General features: G+C 43.4%; 1 protein-coding gene across 1 annotated transcript in view; it reads left to right on the top strand.

The window, feature by feature from the left end:
- abcf3 (ATP-binding cassette, sub-family F (GCN20), member 3) overlaps positions 1-23,817 on the top strand; it is a 158,704-nt gene that overhangs the window by 2,836 nt on the left and 132,051 nt on the right. Inside the window, exon 2 of the mRNA XM_068042825.1 lies at positions 22,549-22,693. Within this exon, the coding sequence (XP_067898926.1) occupies positions 22,549-22,693 (145 nt within the window). The remainder of the gene's footprint in view (positions 1-22,548; positions 22,694-23,817) is intronic.

Below are 23,817 nucleotides of genomic sequence, written 5' to 3'. Positions count from 1 at the left end.
CATAACTTCCTTGCTTTTGTACTCTTTGCCTCTACTTATGAAGTCCAGGATCCTCTATACGTTATTAACCACTTTCTCCATCTTTATTTTTATTAATTTTATTTAGAGATATAGCACTGAAACAGGTCCTTCGGCCCACCGAGTCTGTGCCGACCATCAACCACCCATTTATACTAATCCTACATCAATCCCATATTCCTACCACATCCCCACCTTCCCTCAATTCCCCTACCACCTACCTATACTAGGGTCAGTTTACAATGGCCAATTTACCTATCAAGCTGCAAGTCTTTGGCTGTGGGAGGAAACCAGAGCACCCGGTGGAAACCCATGCGGTCACAGGGAGAACTTTCAAACTCCATGCAGGCAGTACCCAGAATCGAATCCGGATCGCTGGAGCTGTGAGGCTGCGGTGCTAACCACTGTCACTTTAAATGATTTGTGTTCATGTACCCCAGGTCCCTCTGCTCCTGTACCCCCTTTAGCTTTGTATTCTTTATTTTATATTGCCTCCCCTTGTTCTTCCTACCAAAATGTATCACTTCACATTTCTCTGCAATAAATTTCATCTGCCATGTGTCCACCTATTCCACGAACCTTTCTATATCATTTTGAAGTCTATCACTATCCCCCTCGCTATTCACAATATTTCCAAGTTTAGTGCATTTTGAAGTTTCCTACGTTCCTACGAATGGCTACGCTTCAAAAGTACTTCATTGAGTGTAACGAGCTTTGGGTTGTGAAAGTTGCTATATAAATGCAAATCTTTATTTGGTGAAGAGAAACATAGAATTATCCCATGTCCCGAGGTCGTATGGGTGAGGAAGATGATTCGATCTACCTTAACTCATCTATCTGGAAAGTCCCTACAGTCACCAATCACAGCATCTCAACTACTTAAATGATTCCATGACCTTCCTTGGAGTCCGTCGTGTGTGTTGATCATTGTGTTAAGCTGTGACCTGTTATCCAAGTGCAGCAGTTTAGTTTACGATTTTGTTTACTATCTTATTTTTCTGCATTCACTTCACTGTTGCCATTTTTTGAGGCTGAGAAGTTTAAGCCTTTCCTCAGCTCTGCTGGTGCTAGGGATCAGGTTTATGGGTTTTTTCTGCACTAACTCAAGTAGCTTGAATTGTAGCTGTGTAGTTTATTTATTCTGTTTGCCCTGCTGATTACTGTTGTACTGTGATTGGAAATGTTGATTCTGCTAAAATCCTAGGCGCGCTCTGTTTAATTTTTAGCTGTTTCAGCTAGTCACCGAGTCCTAGTCATAAGCGGAAGAGTAACGTCATTATTTGCTATTTGTGGCTCCTGCCACCTTGTTTGGTATCTGTCATTCATTGTATTTTTCTGTTCACTGATTCTGTGTGACAGGATAAGGAGATATTTAAATAATGCCTTTTGATGTTTATTTACTAATGAAAATTAATTGAAAGCCTCCATTACTAATGCCCAAATTTGCAAAACCTGGAATTAAGTCGAGCAAATGGGCTTTTACAGAAAGTATTTCTGTCTTTAGAAAATTCTGGATTGTGCCCTCAAATAAAATTAGATTGTCGAGTGTGAAAGTACAATTGGCTACCTAAGAAGAAAGATCCCTTTTTTTAAGAACTGCTTATGCTTTTGTTCAGATCTTTTGATTTGTTAAATATGAATTTTAATAGTGCATATTCCTTCTCTGGTGGTACATTGGGCCAAGATTAGTTTTAAACCAGCTGTTGAAGATCCCATGGAGATTGATCTGGCATATGGTTTCACGCAGAGCTCTTCACGATAGTGCTACAGCATAAAAGGGAGTCACTGGAACATTTTTCTCTCTGGCACATTTGCTTCCTGAATTGAGACCTTTATCCTGCCCAGCTTGATAATTAATTGTGTTGCTGTCAAAATCATGTGAATCCCTCGAACAGAAAATGTATAGGATCAGGCACATGCAGATGAGTAGAGCTGATGATTAAACACAAGATAGAATTAGGTATGTTATTGTGTCCAGCTCGACGACATCCAGGATAGAGCTGTCCCCTCAATTAGCAACCCTTCCATTGCAACAGCGATAACTTAGTTTATGCAGTGCCTTTAATAAACATCCCTAGGCGATTCACAGGAGGATTACACCAAAGCTGAGGCACATAAAGAGATATTCGGTTAGTTATAGTGTGATTTGCCTAAGGGCAGGTCCTCTGCTGGTTTTTCCACGCCTTGAGATCTTGCACATTCCTCTTCAGCTGCTCGTAGGAGTCTCCCATTTTCAATTTGAAGTTGTTGAACATTATCGTTCTCTTTCCTCCTCTTGGTCTACATCCCTTTAATTACTAAATCCCATTACTACCTCCAGCAGGTTCTCATACATTAGAATATGGCCAATCCAACCTTGTTGCCTTTTTTTGATATTGGCTAACAATTGATCCTGAGAACTTTTTTTATTGCCCTTTACAAGTGACCGCTTCAACCTTCTCCACAATTCACAACTTTTTAGTCTTTGGATGTCCACTTTTCTCAAGATCCATGTTTCAGCCCCGTACACCAAGACACGCCAAATCAGTCTTGATAATTTTCTTAAGATCTTTGCTCATTCCAAAAGAGCAATTCTTTATGTTTGGAGAATGTGCTCTTTGCCATTGTTAATCTAGCTCTGGTTTCTTTATGGCAACAACCATCTTCTGACCAAATGCTTTCCAGGTATTTCAGTTGTGATACCTGTTCTAGCTGTTGACCATTGATCTTGACCTCTGCTTTTCCACCATTATCTCTTCCAATCTTCATAATATTTGTCTCTTTTACATTAATTTTCATTCTGTAAGCTTTCACCACTTCATTTATTCTATCCATTAGTATCTGCAAATCTTCTGCTGTGCTAGCTACTGGGGCCTGGCCATCTCCAAATCTCTCTACCTTCACCTTGCGCTTTTACCATGGCTGCTGCATAAATGTTAAAGAGCAATGGAGATAGTAAACAGCCATGTCTCACTCTGTGTCTGTTTAGTCCAGGTTCATTTTCATCAAATGCTTTCTTGATTCTAGAAGTCTGTCCCATGTACAGAGCTACACTCATTAGTTTATCTCTCCATTCAGCTCTGATCGATTCCAGCACTTTGAGGAGCTTTTGCCAGTTCACCCGGTCGAAAACTTTTTCGTAATCCATAAAGCACTTCTTGCTGGTATTCTGTGCTTCTTTGCTTAACACTCATCACTGTAGCCCCTCTAGTTCCACAACACTTCCTCAAACTGAGTTGATCACTGCTGATGTAATGGCTTGCTTTGGCTTCCAATCTATTTGATAGGATCTTTAACATTACCTTGGAAGCATGTGTATGGTGCGGTGTTCTTTATGTTTCATGGAACTTGCCTTCTTTTCCAATGCCAGCACTGTGCTCCTCAAAAAGTCTACCATAGTGTACATCTCCTCACACAAGTTAATCAATTCTCTTGTTGCCTTCTCTCCAAGCCCTTTTTAACATTTCTGCAGGGATTCCATCGCATCCTTCTGCTTTTCCTAGCTTCAGTTCTTGTTGAGCTCCAATAATTTCACACTCCAGAAGATCAGCTTCTAAATCATCCTGGGAACTGTTGTCTTATTTCTCTGATTCTAGTTCCTTTGGCTTGCCATCTTTGCAGTATAGGTTTTCGATGTACTCTTTCCATCTATGCTTAATTTTCTCCGGTTTTATAAGCAATGTACCATCTCTACTATCATTTCCTCTTTGCACTTGCTTACCTCTCCTTCCTCCAGTCAATGCCTTTATTTTCTCATAGAAAGTATTCGTTCTTCCTTTTTTTTTGTAGTTCTTCCAATTCTCTGCATTGTTCTCCCCACCAACACTCTCTTGCCTGGTCAGTCTCTCTTCTTAGCTCATTGTTTAGTTTTCTGAACATATTCATTTATCTTCATTAGTGTTTTTGTTGTTCCACTTTCTTCTCTCCATTTTCTTCATTTCTTCTGACACCCATGATCATCTAACATAATACGAACATATGAGTTAGGACATACGAATTAGCAGGAGTGGCCACTCGGCCTCTCGAGTCTGCTCTGCCATTCAATAAGATCATGGCTGATCTGATTGTAACCTCGACTCCACATTTCCACCTACCCCCGATAACCTTTCACCCCCTTGCTTATCAAGAATCTTCTTGCTTATCTACCTCTGCCTTAAAAATATTTAAAGACTCTGCTTCCACCGCCTTTTGAGGAAGAATGTTCCAAAGACTCATGACCCTCTGAGAGAAAAGATTTCTCTTCATCTCTGTCTTAAATGGGCGACCCCTTATTTTTAAACAGTGACCCCTAGTTCTAGATTCTCCCACAAGGGGAAACATCCTTTCCACATCCACCCTGTCAAGACCCTCAGGATCTTATATGTTTCAATCAAGTCGCTTCTTACTCTTCTAAATTCCAGTGGATACAAGCCTAGTTTGTCCAACCTTTCCTCATAAGACAACCCGCCCATTCCAGGTATTAGTCTAGTAAACCTTCTCTAAACTGCTTCCAACGCATTTACATCCTTCCTTAAATAAGGAGATCAATATTGTACACATACTTCAGATGTGGTCTCACCAATGCCCTGTATACTGAAGCATAACCTCCCTACTTTTGTATTCAATTCCCCTCGCAATAAACAACATTCTATTAGCTTTCCTAATTACTTGCTGAACCTGCATTCTAATCTTTTGCGATTCATGCACTAGAACACCCAGATCCCTCTGCATCTCAGAGCTCTGCAATCTCTCACCATTTAGATAATTGAGATAATATGCTTTTTTTTATTCTTCCTGCTAAAATGGACAATTTCACATTTTCCCACATTACACTTCATTTGCCAGATCTTTGCCCACTCACTTAACCTATCTATATCCCTTTGTAGCCTCCTTATGTCCTCTTCACAAGTTATTTTCCTACTATCTTTGTGTCATCAGCAAAATTAGCAACCATACCTTCGGTCCCTTCATCCAAGTCATTTATATAAATTGTAAAAAGTTGATACCAATGTTTTCTTCAGCGCTTTAAGATGTCATTTTTCAATGATGACCAAAAGTTTGGTCAAGGAGTCGGTTTTAAGGACTTAAAGGTGGAAAGAGAGGTTCAGGGAGGGAATTCCAGAATTTCGGGCCATGGCAGTTGAGGCACAGTCACCAAAGATGGAGCGATTTGTATGGCTGGAGAAGGTTACAGAGATGGGGAGGAGTGAGGCAATGGTGGGATTTGAAAACAAGGATGAAAATTTTAAAGTCGAGGCTTTGCTTAACTGGGAGTCAATTTAGGTCAGTGAGCACATGGGTGATGGATGAACAGGACTTGCTGCAAGTTAGATCATGGACAGCAGAGTTTTGGATGGCATCAAATTTACCAAGGGTGGAACATGGGTGACTGGCCAGGACTGTGTTGGTGTAGTTGAGTCTAGAGGTGACAAAGGTATGGATGAGGGTTTTGTTAGCCGGTGGGCTGAGGCAGGGCGGAGTTGGACAATGTTGAGGAGGTGATATTAGGCACTAACTAGCATAAATCTCTCTTCCCTCTACTACTGGCATACTGTAGCTGCAGTGTGTACTATCTGCGAAATGCACTACAACTCCCAAAGCCATGACTGTTACTTAATAGGGCAAGGACAGCAGATGCATGGGAACACCAGCACCTCTGCATTCTCCTCTAAGTCGTACATCATTTTATTTACATATTTCACTGTTAGTTCTTTCATCAGTAGGTCAAAATAATGGAACCCCTGACTTAACAGCATTGTGGGAGAACCATTTCCACACAAACCACAGTGGTTCAGGAAGAAGACCCACTACCATCTTCTTAAGGGCAACAAGGGATGAGTATTGAATGCGGGCCTTGCCAGCTACATCCACATTTTGAGAATGAATTTTTAAAAATGCATGACGCATGCCCACTTTGGGGAGTTATGAGAGGATGACTGATCCTGCTTTCAAGAGTGGAGTAATTTTAAATTTGTCATATCTTGCTCAATTAAGAGCTTTTATCACTTTTAGATCCTCCAAATCACTGTGACCTATCTGTGCAGAGTCTTAGCCTGAAGAAGGAAGTGCTCCAGTCTCCAGAGTTAGCATCTTTTGCCTTCCATGAACAGGAAGAAAGAAAATCACTTCAAATTCAAACTTATTCACAGCATAAGAAATAGGGCAGGAGTCAGCCATATGGCCCATTGAGCCTGCTCGACAATTCAGTAAGATCATGGCTAACCATCCACCTCAACTCCATTTTCCCGCCATATCCCTATATCCCCTAATTCCCTTTGTGTCCAAAATCAAGCAGCGACAACCAATTCGTAATTGGTATTGATTCATCATGACCAAATAGAAAACAGTATGTAGAAAACATAATTACTTTGAGAGAGTACTGCTTATTTTGACAAGGCAGCAATAAATTTTATATAACACCATTAATGTAGTAAAATATCCCAAGGCACTTCACAGGAGCATCATCAAACAAGATTTGTTTTAAAGGAGGAGAGAGGGGTAGAAAAGTTTAGGGAAGGAATTCCAGAGCTTAGGGCCCAGGCAGCTGAAAGCAAGGCCACCAGTGGTGGAGAGATTAAAATCAGGGATGTGCAAACGACCAGAATTGGAGGACTGCAGATATCTCGGAGAGTTGTAGATCTAGAGGAGGACACAGAGATAGGGAGGGGTGAGGCAATGGAGGCATTTACAATTAAGGATTAAAATTTTAAAACTGAGGCATTGTCAGACTGGGAGCCAATGTAGTTGGTGAGTACAGGAATGATGGGTGAACAGGACTTGCTGCAAGTTAGGGCGTGGGCAACACAAAACCCTGCAGAAGCATGTCTGTTGCATACTGAATCTCATAAAATTCTATTGGGCATGATGAATGTGTCTGGAAATAGTTGAGCCTAAATGGCTGATCACAAATAGCCAGCGTGTGTGAATGGGAGAGAGTTTATATGCCTGTTTCCACCTTTCCCATAGGGTTCCGGTTCCACAGTCGCCAGTCTATCACTTGTACCTCATCTAAGTGGCTGTTTGTGTATCAGTATAGACTGTCTATCAGTGAGCCAGTGAACCATGATGGGCTCACAACAAACCTGTTCTTCTCCACAGAAGCCAATCGAGCAAAAGCTGCAGCTGAGTTTTTTTTCTTATTTCTTTCAATCTCAGCTGCAGGCTGAGATCAGCCAATTCAAGTTTTTTTTAAATATCCAAAAGGGAATGTTGTAACATCCTCGACCTTCTCATCTTTAACTTTATTTTTTTATCCTTATTTGCATATTAATGCATTGTGTAACAAGTTCACCTGCACAGCAGGATTGCTAGAAGTGTAATTGAATAATCTGTGGAAAAAAACTAATCATGCTTCTTGAAAGAATCTTGTTGGAAACTCTCTGTTGGATTCCTATATGAGGCAGAGAGTCGATGCTATCTAACCCAACAGAAATTTAGGACAGTGCTTGACTGAGATAGGAAAGAAATTTTTAGAAGGCCACATTGGACACAGTATTGGCGATCTGGGGCCACCAAATATAAGTGCAGATGAGGGAGGTTAATTGACCCAACTTATCCTTCTGTAGAAACCTATGATTCCAGTCTCATTAACAGTATCTAACTGCCTCTTGAATGAGCCAATGTCATTTGTTCCCAGTGGAGACCATTCCAGGAATTGCAACTGTACAGAATTGCTTCCTGACATCCATTCTGAACTTGTTTTTTTCTCCTGTTCTGCTTTGCAATTTATTTAACTCAGGCCGCCTCACAGTATTCTTGTTCCAAGTTTAAACATTAGGAAGTCAAAGCATGAAGGGCAGACAAGGGGCATTTTATTCACTCAAAAGATTAACAGAACATTACCAGGTAGAATCTTTGAAGTGATCAGTTTCATTGGTTCAGGAGAGCAATTGAATGAATCTCTGGAGAAAGAGAATGGAGCAGATAGTGCAAAGGTGTATATGGGCTTGAGATAACTCAAAAGTAATGGCTATGTTGGACCAAATAGTTGTTTCTCTACTTCAGAAAGTCCTTGTGATTTAAATGTGTCATCAAAATGAAGTTGAGTAAGGAAACAAAGTTTGGGGCTCAACCAAGCACATCTGCTGCACAACTGATAAAATGGGATTTTGTACATGAGACTCCGGGGTAAGTTTGAAGTGAGGTACTTGAATTGCACAAGAGTTCTGAGAATGCTACGCAATAGTATCAGTGAATGAAAGGAATGCTCTTGGGGAGGCCCCAGGAAATTACACAAGATGGATACAGATGCAGGAGGCCTTTTCAGGCTATCCTAGCTCGTCCATCTAAAATGAACCAATAGTCCCCCATACTGCATCAAATCTATTAAATGATTCCAGCTTTATCCCCAACTACCCTTCTTTCCCCAGCCAATGAAGGCATCACTTTCCTATAAAACACAAGGAGATGCTACCTCCACAAAGTTGAGTAAAACATAACTTGGTTTTGATAGCTTAACAGTTTCCCCTCGCTCCCCTTATAAGGTGCTGGCTCACTCTGCTTTGTGTTTAACTTACTTTTAATCTAAAACCGGCAGATACATAATCCTTGTGAACTTCATCTGGAATAATCATTTATACAAAAAAAAAGTTGGGAATCACCTGCTGTGTAAAAGGGAGCAAGTGGCTAAAGTTAACACTCAATACTAATTGATAAAGTAATAACTCCTATTTTCTGTAAATTGGCAGAAATATGTAAGATGCTCAAGTATTTTTTCAGATTAAGCACACAGCACAGATCACTTAGTCTTAAACTGAGATAAGAGCATTCTTGTTTTGCCTTGAGCTGACTCCTACTGTTGTGGGTGGGAATATTGAAATTCCTTAATGTTAGTATTGTGGCTCATCCTTATGGCTGAATAGTAATTGGCCAGATCCCAGTGTGAGTCAGCTGTTCTGAGCCCAGGGTGACAGTAATATTTGTAATATGTGCCTCCATGCCCATGTGTTAAATGGGAAGGGAAAGAGTCAGCCATGGATCACTCTCCTGGTTGCTATTCAGTCTCCCCTTCTGGAAGGAGGCTGTTTGTTGTCGGACTGCATGTCTAGCATCCAGTCATGGAAGAATCGCAGTTTTGGTTCAGCCAAATATTGGCAAGACTGAAACCATTGGTTTTGACCTCTGTCACAAAATCTGCACCTATTCAATCTTTCTCCCCAGTCCTCAGGCTAAACTACTCTGTTTGCAACCTTGGCCTCCTATTGAGGACCCTGAGCTAAGTTTCTGACATGGTCGTCTCTTAATTACAAAGCCTGCCAACTTCCACCTCTAACATCTGTGTTCACTGCTACCTCAGCCTTTCTGCTGCTGACATCCTTGTCCTTTCTTTGTCACCTCTAGTCCCATCTATTCCAAAGCTCTTGAGGCCTGCCTCCTTTCCTTCATCCATTGAAAACTTCAGCTCATCCAAAACTCTGTTGCCTGTATCCTATCCCACACTAAGCTCCACTTACCCATAATCGCTGTCTTGTTGATTCAGTCCCCAAATGCTTCAAATTTAAAATTGTAATTCTTGTGTTTAAATCCCTTCATTTCCTCGTTCTTCCGTCTCTGTACTCTCCTCTGACTCTGACCTCTTGAATATTATTCCCCTTCACCCCGCCATTGGTGGCCGTGCCTTTTGCCATCAAGCCCCACACTCTGGAGTTCCCTGCCTAAACTGCTCTAGCTTCCACTCTTTTAAGACGCTCCTTAAAACCCAGTTCTTTGATCCAGTTTTAGGCTCGTACTCCCAATATCTCTTTTTGACTTCATGTCCATCTTTTCATTTTGCCCATGTGAGTTGACTTAGGATTTTTTTTTCTGTATTAAAAGTACTATGTTGTGTGTGGGTGCTAAGTGTTGGCAGAATTGGATTCACGGTGATGCCCTCACAGGTCAAAGCCCTCTGCGTGACTGGGGTGTCACTGAGTACCAGTACTGCAGTGTGTAGGCTTTCAAACTGGGGCTCCGTGGAGAACTGGGCAAACCCGAACTCTGGAACTGCAGTATCTTTCAAATTCTGTATTCTCTCTGTATCTTTCGACTTGCTAGTATGTTGTTTCTGTTGTTGTATGCTAATAAGGACATTATGCAATGATAGTTCTATTATTCTTTAGATAGCTGTCATTGTCTTCTATAATTTAAAGCAGAGATTCCTAGGAATGTGTTTCCCCCATGCAGAAAGGTCAGCCACTTCTATGTGAACTAAACCTATTCAAATGTTTGTCGGACCTTGACTTGTTTTTTTCGATATGATCCCCATTAGGTTTCCTTTGGATTTTTTAAGGTGAGTAAGCTGTTTGTGGCGATGGGCTGCCAGCTACCATGAGTAAGGTTGCAGTGTGGCACCGATCTTCGACTTCCCGACTGGGAAAGGTACTTTTAAACCTTTCATCTGAACCCTAGTTATTAAGCTCCATCAGCCTCCCTAGCTTTCTTTAATTAGATGCTTGTCCCTCTTGTATTTTACTTTTATGACATGAAAATTTTGAGAAACAAATAAGCCTGCCCCTTTTAGAAAACTCAATCCCATCTGCCCAGCTTCTCATCAAATCCCTCAATTTCTCCTTTGAACTCATGTATGCTTCATTGGTCTTCCCTGGTAACATACACCACACCTCCCTTCTTTCTGCTGACTTCCCTATTTTTAACCAGCTTGGCATGCTCAGCTGTAAGATACAATGCTATGACTTAGATGACAGATAATTGTGCTCTTGAATGGCATTTTGTGTCCTTGCAACTTTCAATTAAGCCTTGAGGTTCATCCCTGGCATTTGGAAGGTTAAGAAGTGATTTGATTAAGACTTTTAATGTTTTGAAAGGAATTGATAGGGTAGATAGAGAGAGAATCTAGGTCAAGGGGGCATAATCTGAATATCAGAGATAGGCCATTCAGAAAAGAAGTTAGGAAACACTTCGTGCAAAGGGTGGTAGATGTGTGGAACTCTACCACAAAAGACAATAGATTCTAGGGCTCTGTCAATAATTTTAAATCTGAAATTGATAGATTTTTGCTAGACAAGGCTAAAGAAGGATACAGAGCCAAGGCAGTTGGATGGAATTAGGATACAGATCAGCCATGATCTCATTGAATGGCGGAACAGGTTTAAGGGGCTAAATGGCTGCCTCCTGTTCCTATATTAGTATTGGATTCCACCAGTTTGGACGATGTGACACATTAGTTTTGCATAGTGTTTTTGAACTGTTTATTACCAGAAATTGTCTCTTAAGATAATATTCTTCACACTATATCAAGTGTCTTACAATATATGGTTTATTGCTCTGCATGATAGCATGCATCCTAGAATGCTAGGGGGAAGTCAGAGAGGAAACAGCAGAGGCCCATCACAATCTTTCAAACATCCTTCAATATAGAAGTTATGGCAAAGGGCTAGAGGTTGCCAATCTGTTGAAGGGAGAAAACAATAAACCAGGTAACTGGAGGCCAGTCAGCTCAATGTTGGCAGGGAATAAAGTTCTAGAGATCATTATATGGGATAAAATTAATGCTCATGATAAAAAAAAACATGAGTTTATTAAGGAGAGTTGGCATAGATTTCTCAAAGGCACTTTGTCTGACAAAGGTAATCAAACTCTTTGAGGAAATAATGGAGGGGTGAATTGATAAAAGGAAAACCGGGTGTGCTCAGTGTATGGATTTTTAAAAGGCATTGAAAATGCTGCAATGAAGGCTTGGTGATAAAACAGGATATCCATGTGTCAGCGTGGATAGGAAGTTGGTTGAAAGACAGAAAATGGAGATAATGCTTAGTGGATGTTATTTGGACTGGAGGATATAAGCCACGGTCAGATTTGGGACCATTTCTCACGATATATATAAATGGTCTGTACTTGGTACAGTGGCACAGTAATAAAAATTGCAAGCACAAAAATAGCTTAGTTAACTATGAAGAGGACTCAGATGAAAACGAAGTGCTGGAAATACTCAGCAGGTCTGGCAGCATCTTTGGAGAGAGAAAGAGTTAACGTTTCAGCTTGTTGACCTTTCATCAGAACAGGCAAAAGTTAGAAATGCAATCTGTTTTGAGCAATTGAAATGGTGAGGGTTGAAGGGGTGGAAGAAGCGCAAAAGGGAAGGTCTGTGAAAGGGCAGAGGTGGGAGAGATTAAATAACAAAGCTGTCATGAAACAAAAGGCAAAGGGAGCATTTGTCGAGAGAGAGTGTTAATGGCAGTATAGTGAACAGCTCTGTCTGAAAGCAAAAACAAGTTTAAAACTAGCATAATAATAAAAGCAAAATACTGCAGTGCTGGAAATCTAAAATAAAAACAAGAAATGCTGGGCGGCGCAGTGGTTAGCACCGCAGCCTCACAGCTCCAGCGACCCAGGTTCGATTCTGGGTACTGCCTGTGCGGAGTTTGCAAGTTCTCCCTGTGTCTGCGTGGGTTTCCGCCGGGTGCTCCGGTTTCCTCCCACCTTCAAAAGACTTGCAGGTTGATAGGTAAATTGGCCATTGTAAATTGCCCCTAGTGTAGGTAGGTGGTAGGAGAATGGTGGGGATGTGGTAGAGACTGTGGGGTTAGTGTAAGGTTAGTATAAATGGGTGGTTGTTGGTCGGCACAGACTCGGTGGGCCGAAGGGCCTGTTTCAGTGCTGTATCTCTTTAAAAAAAAACTCAGCAGGTCTGGCAGCATCTGTGGAGAGAGACGCGGAGTTAACGTTTGAGGTCAGTGACCCTTCATTAGAACTGGCAGATATTAGAAATGTAAAAGGTTTTAAGCAAGTAAAGTGGGGGTGGGGCAAGAGATAACAAAAGAGGTGTTGACAGGACAAGGTCACAGAGAATAACTGACCAGAAAGTCATGGAGCAATGGCAAACGCTATGTTAATGGTGTGCTGAAAGACAAAACGTTAGTACAGAGAGGGTGTTAATGGACAGAAAACTGAACAGCCTGGCCCCAAGCACAAACATGAAAAAAAACAGTGGGTAGGCACAGTAGAAACAAACTAAAATAAAGTAAACACATAAAGAAAAAAGAAAAAATAATTAAAAATAAAAAGGGGGGTCCCGTCATGCTCTGAAATTATTGAACTCAGTAGTGCTAGTGAGGGTAAGAATAGGAGGATTAGGCAAATGAATGTGTGCCTGAAGGGCTGGTGTAGGCGGGAGGGCTTCAGCTACTTGGATCATTGGGATCTCTTCTGGTGCAGAGGTGACCTGTACAAGAAGGACGGGTTGCATCTAAACTGGAGGGGGACCAATATCCTTGCGGGGAGGTTTGCTAGTACTACTCGGGAGGGTTTAAACTAGTCTTGCAGGGGGGTGGGACCCAAAGTAGTAGTCTGTCCGATGAGGAGTTGAGGCAAATATAGAGGTTAAAGCAAGCAAGTCTAGTCGGCAGGCCGGGCAGGGGCAGGACAGGGGCGTGGAAGGTCTGGTAGGCTAAATTGCATTTACTTTAATGCAAGAAGCCTTACAGGTAAGGCAGATGAACTCAGAGCATGGATCGGTACATGGGATTGTGATATTATAGCTATTACGGAAACGTGGTTGAAGGATGGGCAGGACTGGCAGCTCCGGGGTACTGATCCTTCCGGCGTGACAGAGGTGGAGGTAAGAGAGGAGGGGGAGTTGCACTGTTGATTAGGCAGGACATCAAGGCAGTACTTAAAGAGGATATGAGGGGATAAAGAGGGGAATGTCCAGCGAGGCCATATGGGTAGAACTTAGAAATAAGAAAGGGGTGATCACTTTGGGATTATACTGTAGGCCCCCCAGTAGTCAGGGAATGAAGGAGCGTATATGTAGGTAAATCACAGATAGGTGTAGGAATTATAGTGTTGTAATAGGTGATTTTAACTTCCCTAATATTGACTGGTGTTAGTGCTAAGGGATCAGATGGGGAAGAATTTGTTAAGTGTGTCCAGGATAGTTTTCTGATGCAGTATGTGGATGGCCCTGCTAGAGAAGGGGCTACACTCGACCTCCTCTTAGAAAATGAGGATGGGCAGGTGGTTGATGTGTCAGTGGGGGAGCACTTTGGGACCAGTGATCATAACTCTGTGTGCTTCAAGATAGTTATGGAAAAGGATAGGACTGGTCCTCGGGTTGAAGTCCTAAATTGGGGGACGGCTACTTTCGATGGCATCAGGCAGGAACTCTCAAAAGTTGAATGGGAGAGGCTGTTTACAGGTAAAGGGACGTCTGGCAAGTGGGAGGCTTTTAAAAGTGGGATAGGAAGAGTTCAGGGCTGGAATGTTCCTGTTAGATGGAAGGGCAAGGCTGGCAAGTTTAGGGAACCTTGGTTGACGAGGGATATTGAGGGTCTGGTCAAGACAAAAAAGGAGGCATATGTCTGGTAAGGGCAGCTGGGATCGAGCGAGTCCCTCGAGGAGTATAGGGGATGTAGGACTACACTTAAGAAGGAAATTAGGAGGGCGAAAAGGAGCCATGAGATTTCCCTGGCAGATAAGATATAGGAGAGTCCTAAAAGATTCTATGAGTATATTAAGAGTAAAAGGGTAGCTAGGGAGAGAGTAGGTCCCCTTAAGGATCAGTGTGGAAATCTATGCGTGGAGCCACGGGAAATGGGCGAGGTCTTAAATGAATACTTCTCGTCCGTATTTACCGTGGGGAAGTTCATGGAAGCTAGTGAGTTCAAGGGAGGGAACACCGATATCCTGGAGCATATCAACATTACAAAGGAGGAGGTGTTGGAGGTTTTGAAGCACATTAAGATGGATAAATCCCCAGGGCTTGACCAGGTGTATCCTAGGATGCTATGGGAAGCAAGGGAGGAGATTGCTGGGGCTCTGGTAGAGATTTTTGTATCCTCGTTAGCCACGGGAAGACTGGAGGATAGCTAGTGTTGTGCCTTTATTTAAGAAAGGCAGCAGGGATAAGCCAGGGAACTACAGGCCGGTGAGCCTTACATCAGTGGTGGGAAAGTTATTGGAAGGGATTCTGAGAGACAGGATTTATATGCATCTGGAAGGCATGGTCTGATTAGGGATAGTCAGCATGGCTTTGTGCGTGGGAAATCATGTCTCACGAATTTGATTGAGTTTTTCGAGGAGGTGACCAAGAGGATTGATGAGGGCAGGGCGATGGACATTGTCTACATGGACTTTAGCAAGGCCTTTGACAAGGTCCCACATGGAAGGCTGGTCCAGAAGGTTCGAACACATAGGATCCAGGGTGAGCTAGCAAATTGGATACAAAATTGGCTTGGTGATAGGAGGCAGAGGGTGGTAGTGGAGGGTTGTTTTTCAGATTGGAGGCTGGTGACCAGTGGTGTGCCACAGGGATTGGTGCTGGGCCCTCTGTTGTTTGTCATATATATGAATGACTTGGATGTGAATGTAAGGGGCATGATTAGTAAGTTTGTAGATGACACCAAAATTGGTGGTATAGTGGACAGTGAAGAAGGTTGTATAAGGTTACAACAGGATATAGATCAACTGGGAAAGTGGGCAAGGGAATGGCAAATGGAATTTAACGCAGACAAGTGTGAAGTGATGCATTTTGGGAAGTTAAACCAGGGCAGGACATATACAGTGAATGGCAGGGCCCTGGGGAGTGTTGTTGAGCAGAGAGACCTTGGGGTGCAAGTACATAGTTCCCTGAAAGTGACAACACAGGTAGACAGGGTGGTGAAGAAGGCATATGGCATGCTGCATTGCGTCTCCCCAGTGTAGAGGAAACTGCACTGTGAGCAATGAATACAGTATACTGAATTTAAAGAAGTACAAGTAAATCGTTGCTTTATTTGGGAGGAGTGGTTTTTTTTGGTTTGTGGGATGTGTGCGGCGCTGGCCAGGCCAGCATTTGTTGCCCATCCCTAATTTCCCTTGAGAAGGTGGTGGTGAGCTGCCTTCTTGAACCGCTGCAGTGCTTGGGGTGTGGGTACACCCACAGTGCCATTAGGAAGGGAATTCCAGGATTTTGACCCAGCGACAGTGAAGGAACGGCGATATAGTTCCAAGTGAGGATGGGGTGTGGTTTGGAGGGGAACTCGCAGGTGGTGGTGTTCCCGTGCATCATCGGCCCTTGTCCTTCTAGTTGGTCGAGGTCGCATTTTGGAAGGTGCTGTCAAAGGAGCCTTAGTGAGTTGCTGCAGTGCATCTTGTAGATAGTACATGCTGCTGCCACTGTGTGTCGGTGGTGGATTGAGTGAATGGTGAGGGTGGTGGATGGGGTGCCATTCAAGCGGGTTGCTTTGTCCTGGATGGTGTTGAGCTTCTTGAGTGTTGTTGGAGCTGCACCCATCCAAGCAAGTGGAGAGTATTCCATCACACTCCTGACTTGTGCTTGTAGATGGTGGACAGGCATTGGGGAGTCAGGAGGTGAGTTACTTGCCACAGAATTCCCAACCTCTGACCTTCTCTTGTAGCCACAGCATTTATGTGGCTGGTCCAGTTCAGTTTCTGGTCAATGGTCACCCTCAGGATGTTAGTGGGTATTCAGCGGTGGTAATGCCATTGAATGTCATGGGGAGATGGTTAGATTCTTGTTTGAGATGGTCATTGCCTGGCACTTGTGTGGCGCGAATGTTACTTGCCACTTATCAGCACAAGCCTGAATGTTGTCTCGGTCTTGCTGTATATGGACACATATTGTTTCAGTATCTGAGGAGTCACGAATGGTGCTGAGCATTCTCCCTGATTCCCATTGACTCCAGTTTTGCTAGGGCTCCTTAATGCCATACTCAGTCAAATGCTGCCTTGATGTCAAGGGCAGTCACTCTGTCCTCACCTCTGGAGCTCAGCTCTTTTGTCCATGTTTGGACCAAAGCTGTAATGAGGTCAGGAGCTGAGTGGCCCTGGTGGAACCCAAACTGAGCATCAGTGAGCAGGTTATTGCCTAGCGAGTGCCACTCGATAGCACTATCGATGACCCCTTTCGTCACTTTGCTGATGTTCGAGAGTAGACTGACAGGGCGGTAATTAGCCAGGCTGGATTTGTCCTGCATTTTTTGTACAGGTCATATTTGGGCAGTTTTCCACATTGCTGAGAAGATGCCAGTGTTGTAGCTGTACTGGAACAGGTTGACTAGGGGCACAGCTACTTCTTCAGTACTATTGCCAGAATATTGTCAGGGCCCATGGCCTTTGCAGTATCCAGTAACTTCAGCTGTTTCTTGATATCACGTGGAGTGAATCGGATTGGCTGAAGACTTGCATCTGTGATGCTGGGGACCTCAGGAGGAGGCAGAGATGAATCATCCACTCGGCATTTCTAGCTGATAATGGATGCAAGTGCTTCAGCCTCGTCTTTTGCACTGATGTGCTGGGCTCCCCCATCATTGAGGATGGGGATATTTGCAGAGCCGCCGCCTCCTGTCAGTTTAAGTGTCTACCACCATTCATGACTGGATGTGGTAGGACCGAAGTGCTTCGATCTGATCTGTTCGTTGTGGGATCACTTAGCCCTGTCTATTGCATGCTGCTTCCACTGTTTGGCATGGAATTAATCCTGTGTTGTACCAGTTTCACCAGGCTGACACCTCATTTTGAACTTTGCCTAGTGCTGCTCCTGGCATGCCCTCCTGCACTCTTCATTGAACCTGGGGCCTTGGATGGTGAGGAGGTAAAAATGCAGTTGTTGCACCTCTTGTGATTGCATGGGATGGTGGGAAAGGGGCGAGGTGTTGTGGGGGTTAATGGAGGTGTGGATCAGGGTGTCGTGGAGGGAGCGGTGTCTTTGGAACGTTGACGGGGGGGAGGGGAAGATGTGTTTGCTGGTGGCATCATGCTGGAAGTGGCAGAAATGGCGGAGGATGATCCTTTGGGTGTGAAGGCTGGTGGGGTGGAAAGTGAGGACAGGGGGAGCCCTATCACAGTTCTGGGAGGAAGGGAAGGGGTGAGAGCAGAAATGTGGGAAATGGGTTGGACACTGGCAAAGGTACTGTCAACCACAGTGGGTGAGGATCCTCAGTTGAGGAAAAAGACCTATCAGAAGTGCTGGTATGGAAGATTGCATCATCTGAACAGATGAGACGGAGAAACTGGGAGAATGGAACAGAGTCCTTACAGGAGGCAGGGTGGGAGAAAATGTAGCCAAGGTAGCTGTGGGAGTCTGTGGGCTTATAATGAATATACTTAGACAGCCTATCCCCAGAGATGGAGACAGAGAAGTCGGGGAAGGGAAGTGTTGGAGATGGACCAGGTGAAGATGAGAGAAGGGGGGAAATTGGAAGTAAAGTTTATGAAGTTTCCAGTTCTGGGCGAGAGCAGCAAACAGCACCAATGTAGTCATCAATGTACTAGAAAAAGAGTTAGGGGACGAGGCCTGATTGGGACTGGAACAAGGAATCCCACAAAAAGACAGGCATGACTAGGACCCCTGTGGGTACCCATAGCAGCACCTTTTATTTGGAGGAAATGAGTGGAGTTGAAGGAGTTGTTCGATGTGAGACCAGGTTCAGCCAAGCAGAGGAGGGTGATGGTGGATGGAGACTGGTTTCTTCACTATGGATGTCCAACCTCTCTGCACCTCCATTCCCCCACCAGCACGGTCTGAGGGCCTTCTGCTTCATCCTTGAACAGAGGTCCAACAAGTCCCCGTCCACCACCATCCTCCTCCGCCTACCTGAACTTGTTCTCACATTGAACAACTTCTCCTTCAACTCCACTCACTTCCTCCAAATGAAAGGAGTTGCTATGGGTATGGCTGTCTTTTTGTGGGATATGTCGTACATTCCTTGTACCAGTCCTACTCAGGCCCCCTCCCGCAACTCTTTTTCCAGTGCATTGTATCGGTGCCATTTTCTTGTCCTCGCCAGAATACAAAGACTTCATTGACATTGCTTCCAATTTCTGCCCTTCTCTCATCACCAACACAACACATACTTTCTCAACTTCTCTGTCTCCATTTCTGGGGATAGGCTGTCTACTAATATCCACCACCGACTCCCACAGCTACCTTGACTATACTTCCTCACACCCTGCCTCCCAGTTTCTTTGTCTCTGTCGCATCTATTCTGATGGTGCAACTTTCCACACCAGTGCTTTTGATATGTCTTCCTTTTTTCTCAACTGAGGAATCGCACCCACTGTGGTTGACGGAGCCCTGGACTGTGTCCAACCCATTTCCGGCAATTCTGCTCTCACCCCTTCCCCTCCCTCTCAGAACCACGATAGGGTTCCCCTTGTCCTCACTTTCCACCCCACCAGCCTCCACATCCAAAGGTTCATTCTCTGCCATTTCTCTCACCTCTAGCATGATGCCACCACCAAACACATCTTTCTCTTCCTTGTCAGCATTCCGAAGGGACTGCTCCCTCTGTGACACCCTGATCCACTCCTCCATCGCCACCAACAACTTTTCCCTTTCCCATGCAATCACAGGAGGTGTAACACATACTCTTTTACCTCCTCTCTCCTCATAATCCAAGGCCCCAAACACTCCTTCCAGGAGAAGCAGCGATTTACTTGTACTACTTTAAATTTAGTATACTGTATTCGCTGCTCACAATGCGGTCGCCTCTACGATGAGGAGACCAAACGCAGATTGGTTGACCGCTTTGCGGAACATCTCCACTCAGTCCGCAAGCATGACCCTGAACTTCCAGTTGCTGGCCATTTCAACTCACCACCCTGCTGTCACGTCCACATTTATGTCCTTGGTCTGCTGGAGTGTTCCAGTGAACATCAACGCAAGCTCAAGGAACAGCACCTCATCTTTCGATTAGGCACTCTACAGCCTTGCGGACTCAGTGTTGAGTTCAGTAAGTCCAGGCCATGACCCTCATTTTGATTTTTTTTTTAACTGTGTGCTGGTCTTAAACTTGTTTTTCATGTGTTTGCTATCGGACAGAGCTGTTCATTATTCTGTCATTAATGCTCTCTCTGGACGAACATAGTCTCTTATTACAACTGTTACCACTCCTTTTGCCTTTTTCTCCATGACATCTTTGTCATTTAATCTCTCATGCCCTCCACCTTATCATGCACCTTCCCTTTTGTTCTTCTTCCTCACCCCCTCCCTTCCCCCTTTTACTTGCTTAAAACCTATTACAGTTTCTAACCTTTGCCAGTTCTGATGAAAGGTCATCAACCTGTAACGTTAATTCTGTTTCTTTCTCCACAGATGCTGCCAGACCTGCTGAGTATTTCCAGCACTTGGCTTGTATTTCAGATGTAAGGCATCCACAGTATTTTGCTTTTATTATGAAGAGGATTCGCTAACTTCAGAAGGATGTAGACTAATTAGTGGATTTGCTGGATAAATGGCAAATTAAATTTAGTGCAGGGAATTGGAAACTGATTTTTGGGAGGAAGACTAGGGGAAGAGATGTACTAAATGGTGAAACTTTAAAATGAGGAGCAGAGAAACTTGAGTGTTCAGCTACATGTATCCTTTAAAAGTGGGAGGGCAAAGCTGAAAAAAATGGGGTATTAAATTTTATAATTGGTTATGGATTACAAAAGTCAAGAGGTAATGCTAAACCTATACAAATCATTGGTTGGATCACAATTGGAATATTGTGTCCAGTTTTGCTCTACCTTAGAAAGGATGCTATGGCCATAGAGAGAGTGCAACAGAGATTTTCAAAGTTTGTACCTGGGATGAGAGGGAGTAATTATGAGGCGAGACAAGAGAAACTGGGGCTCTTCAAATTCTAGTTGAGAAGGTTAAAGGGAGATTATGCCGGAATAGATGGGGTTTTGATAACCTAGCAAAAAAATAATTTCCACTGGTTGATGAGCCAGTAACTAGAAAGCATGCAGCTTACTACCAAAAGAGAGGGAGAGGTTAGGATCTCTTTCATGCAGAGGGCGGTTGAGACATGGAATGTCATACCAGAAACTGAGGGAAGCCGAATCCAGAATGGCATTTTCAAATATTTATCCACATACCCTTTAAAAGAAAAGATTAAAAAGGAATGGGACTCAGGATCACTCTTTCAGAAGGCTGGCATGGGAAGGAGGGGAGGAATGGCCTCCTCCTGTGCTGTGAAATTTTATAATTCAGTGTCCTATGCCTCGAATTTGTCTTTCCAAAGTTTCATGCAGTATGTATATTAATTGTAGGCTTCCTTTAAAGCTGGGATTCAAATCTTCGGTGCAGTTACACTGCAGGACCAGTTTAAGACTAGTACTAGCTTAGTGTAATGCAGATTTGGCAGACCCGAGATATATTGTTGGCTGCGAGTGACCTGTTAGGAACGGCAGAGCTATGCACGTTCACGGGTGTCTGAATGTTTGTAATGAGCCAAAGTGGTAGTTTGCTGCCAGTAGTCCAACTGACTGCCTGGAAAGGTTCTGAATTTTGCGTTGCATTGAATGCAGTTATACTGCAGCTGGTGCGGAAATAGATCTAGAGGCACTTTGCCACTATTTGCTGCAATATACAGTACTATTAGGTCGGCAACTTGGCATACAAGTCACACCACACAATTTGTGTTGTTTAAAATGGTGCTGTGTAGCTGTCCTACCCAAGTCAGACCATTCACAAACTGAACTGTACAGAATAAGAGCTGTAAAATCTTGCTATAGATGAAAGACCTGTGAAGAAATCCCCATGAACAATGTTTCAGGGCTGTCCGTGGAGTTTTGACTGAGGAATTTGATATAAATTTTAGAACATTGGTGCCCTTTCTGCTAGAACTGACTGACTGCACAAGGGGGACCCTTCCCTCGTATTTGGTTCCACAGGGAATATATTCCTAACTCCGGCCAGTCTGTTTATGGAAAATTGTGGTAATTGGATGTCAAAACCAGCTATTGTTGCTGAATCCTCCCAGCTGTTGGAAAGAAAGGTTGCTGTCTTTCAAGGACACTATAGAGTTGGATCGAACAATGGGGCAAACATTGCAACACCAGGAGACGTATGTCAACCATGTCTCCAGTTTTTCTTTCAGTCAACTACCCAATATGCTATGCAGGAATCCAGTCATTGCACACTTTTATTTGTTTATTGGTCCTAAACACGCCCTGCTGCTCATACATCCATGTTATTGTTTTTCAGCATGGATTAAGATTTTCTGCCAGTTTAAGTTACATAACATTATAAATTCAAACATATTTAATATTCTCACTGAGCTGATTTAGTTTATTGGTATTTAAAAGCTATCGAACCTTGAGCAAAGGAGTTTGTTGGGTAATATTCTTTACTTTACCTCAAATTACTCATCACTACCACCATGGGTGACAGACCTATCCCCTAATGTTATACAGCGACAGACCATTACCTACCAATACTGTGCCCCAGTGTTATGCAGTGACAGACCTATACCCACCAGTACTGTATCCCAGTGTTATACAATGACAGACCTGCTCCCACCAGTACTGTACCTCAGTGTTAGACAGGACAGAGTAGTGCCTAACCCTGAAGCTGTGTGACAAAATGCATTCTCTGCAAGTTTAAGGACAAATCTATAATTGTGCTGCTGGGTGCTTTTTTCATGGTTCAAATGGAGAATGTATGCGACTTCCATACACTAAGCACTACATTTCACTGAAATTCAACTGGCAGTACTGGTAATTTGTCGTCTTTGGTTCCTCAGCTGGTCAAGGTTTATTGTGTGGTGCATACTATACTGTCCGTGTGTTGGTACTGACTTTGCTTATCTTTGTAACTGTATATTGTTAAAACTCTAAGTGAGGATAAAGTGTTGTTTTCTTCAGGTGTGCTGGACAGCAGTGCTGCTGATTTTGAATCTGTTGATGAGATTTTTGAAGCAATTGGTGATGTTCTCCAAGAAGTGTCGGTCTCAAAAAATGAAAAAGATGTACGAGAGATTTGTCAGAAAATGTTTAATACCCTTAAACTGTGAGTAAATATTTTAATTCAAACTTTTTTCTGTTTTTAAATGTTTTGTCAGCAAGATAAAATATACTAGTGGTTGGAAATGAAATTCTATAAAACAACCAGTGTCAACATCAACTGCTTCTATGTCAGGTATAGCAGGGCTACATGCAGAGCAAAGCGCTCTACCCCAGTAGCTCACAACAACAAGGCAAACAAGTCATGCTTGTGCCTTGGTCAAGGGGCATGCTGTGCCACAGAATGATGGGGCACACCTTTTCACCTGTGATTTCTCCACCTGCTTTAAATCATGTCGTATTTGACAATTGCCCATTAAAAGCTAGTACATCAGTGCAGAAAGTGGAAAAACGTTTAATGCACAAGTTGTATCAAATAGCTTTTTTTAAGACCTTTCCATTGTTACATGAAAGAAGATGCAATTCCCTACATTACACAAAAGAAATAAGAGGGTAAAGTGGTAAAGTCAGAGGGTCTATGGGGGGACTTTTAGAAGGCGGGGTGAACAGGCAAGGCAGATGTAGGAAGGGAGTTCTAGATGGTGGGGTAGGATGACTGAAAGAAGGAGTCACTGATGGAGGAGTGAACAGAATAAAGAATATTAAGTATGTTGATGTTGGAAGATCAGAGGATGTAAATAATTGAGAGAAGAAGAGTGTTGTCTTATTTTCTAGGAGACCGGGTTCCAGTGGTGATTGATCAGGATGCTGGTGGGGATTTGAGTCTCAGTGTGGGAAAGTACGCGGTCAGGCTCCTCTGGGTGACAGAGTGTTTGGATGGTTTTCGCAGGGAGTACATTGGATTTCTAACCACATGGTGTGACTTTGGCTGACAGAGATGAGGGCCGTTTATGCAGAGACTAAGATCAATGTTGATGAGAGTTCAGACATGGGGGGAAGCTAACAGCAGCACGCCAATGTTCGAACCTCAGCAATGTGCTCCATACTGGGGAAAGGATATTGAGCTCACAATCAGGAAAGATCGTGCAGGCTCTGGCTTTTTTCTGTGTTAAAGAGAATTATGAGGAGGCTTGATAAGGTGTGTTTGGAGAAACTGTTTTCACTTCATAGAATCTTACAGCATTGAGTGAGACCATTCAGCCTGTTGCTCCTGTGCTGGCTATTTGAAAG

The sequence above is a fragment of the Heterodontus francisci genome, chromosome 11 (assembly GCF_036365525.1).
Source record: "Heterodontus francisci isolate sHetFra1 chromosome 11, sHetFra1.hap1, whole genome shotgun sequence".
NCBI lineage: Eukaryota > Metazoa > Chordata > Chondrichthyes > Heterodontiformes > Heterodontidae > Heterodontus > Heterodontus francisci.
The sequence above is the reverse complement of the archived record's forward strand: the minus strand, read 5'-3'. Positions and strand labels throughout refer to the sequence as shown.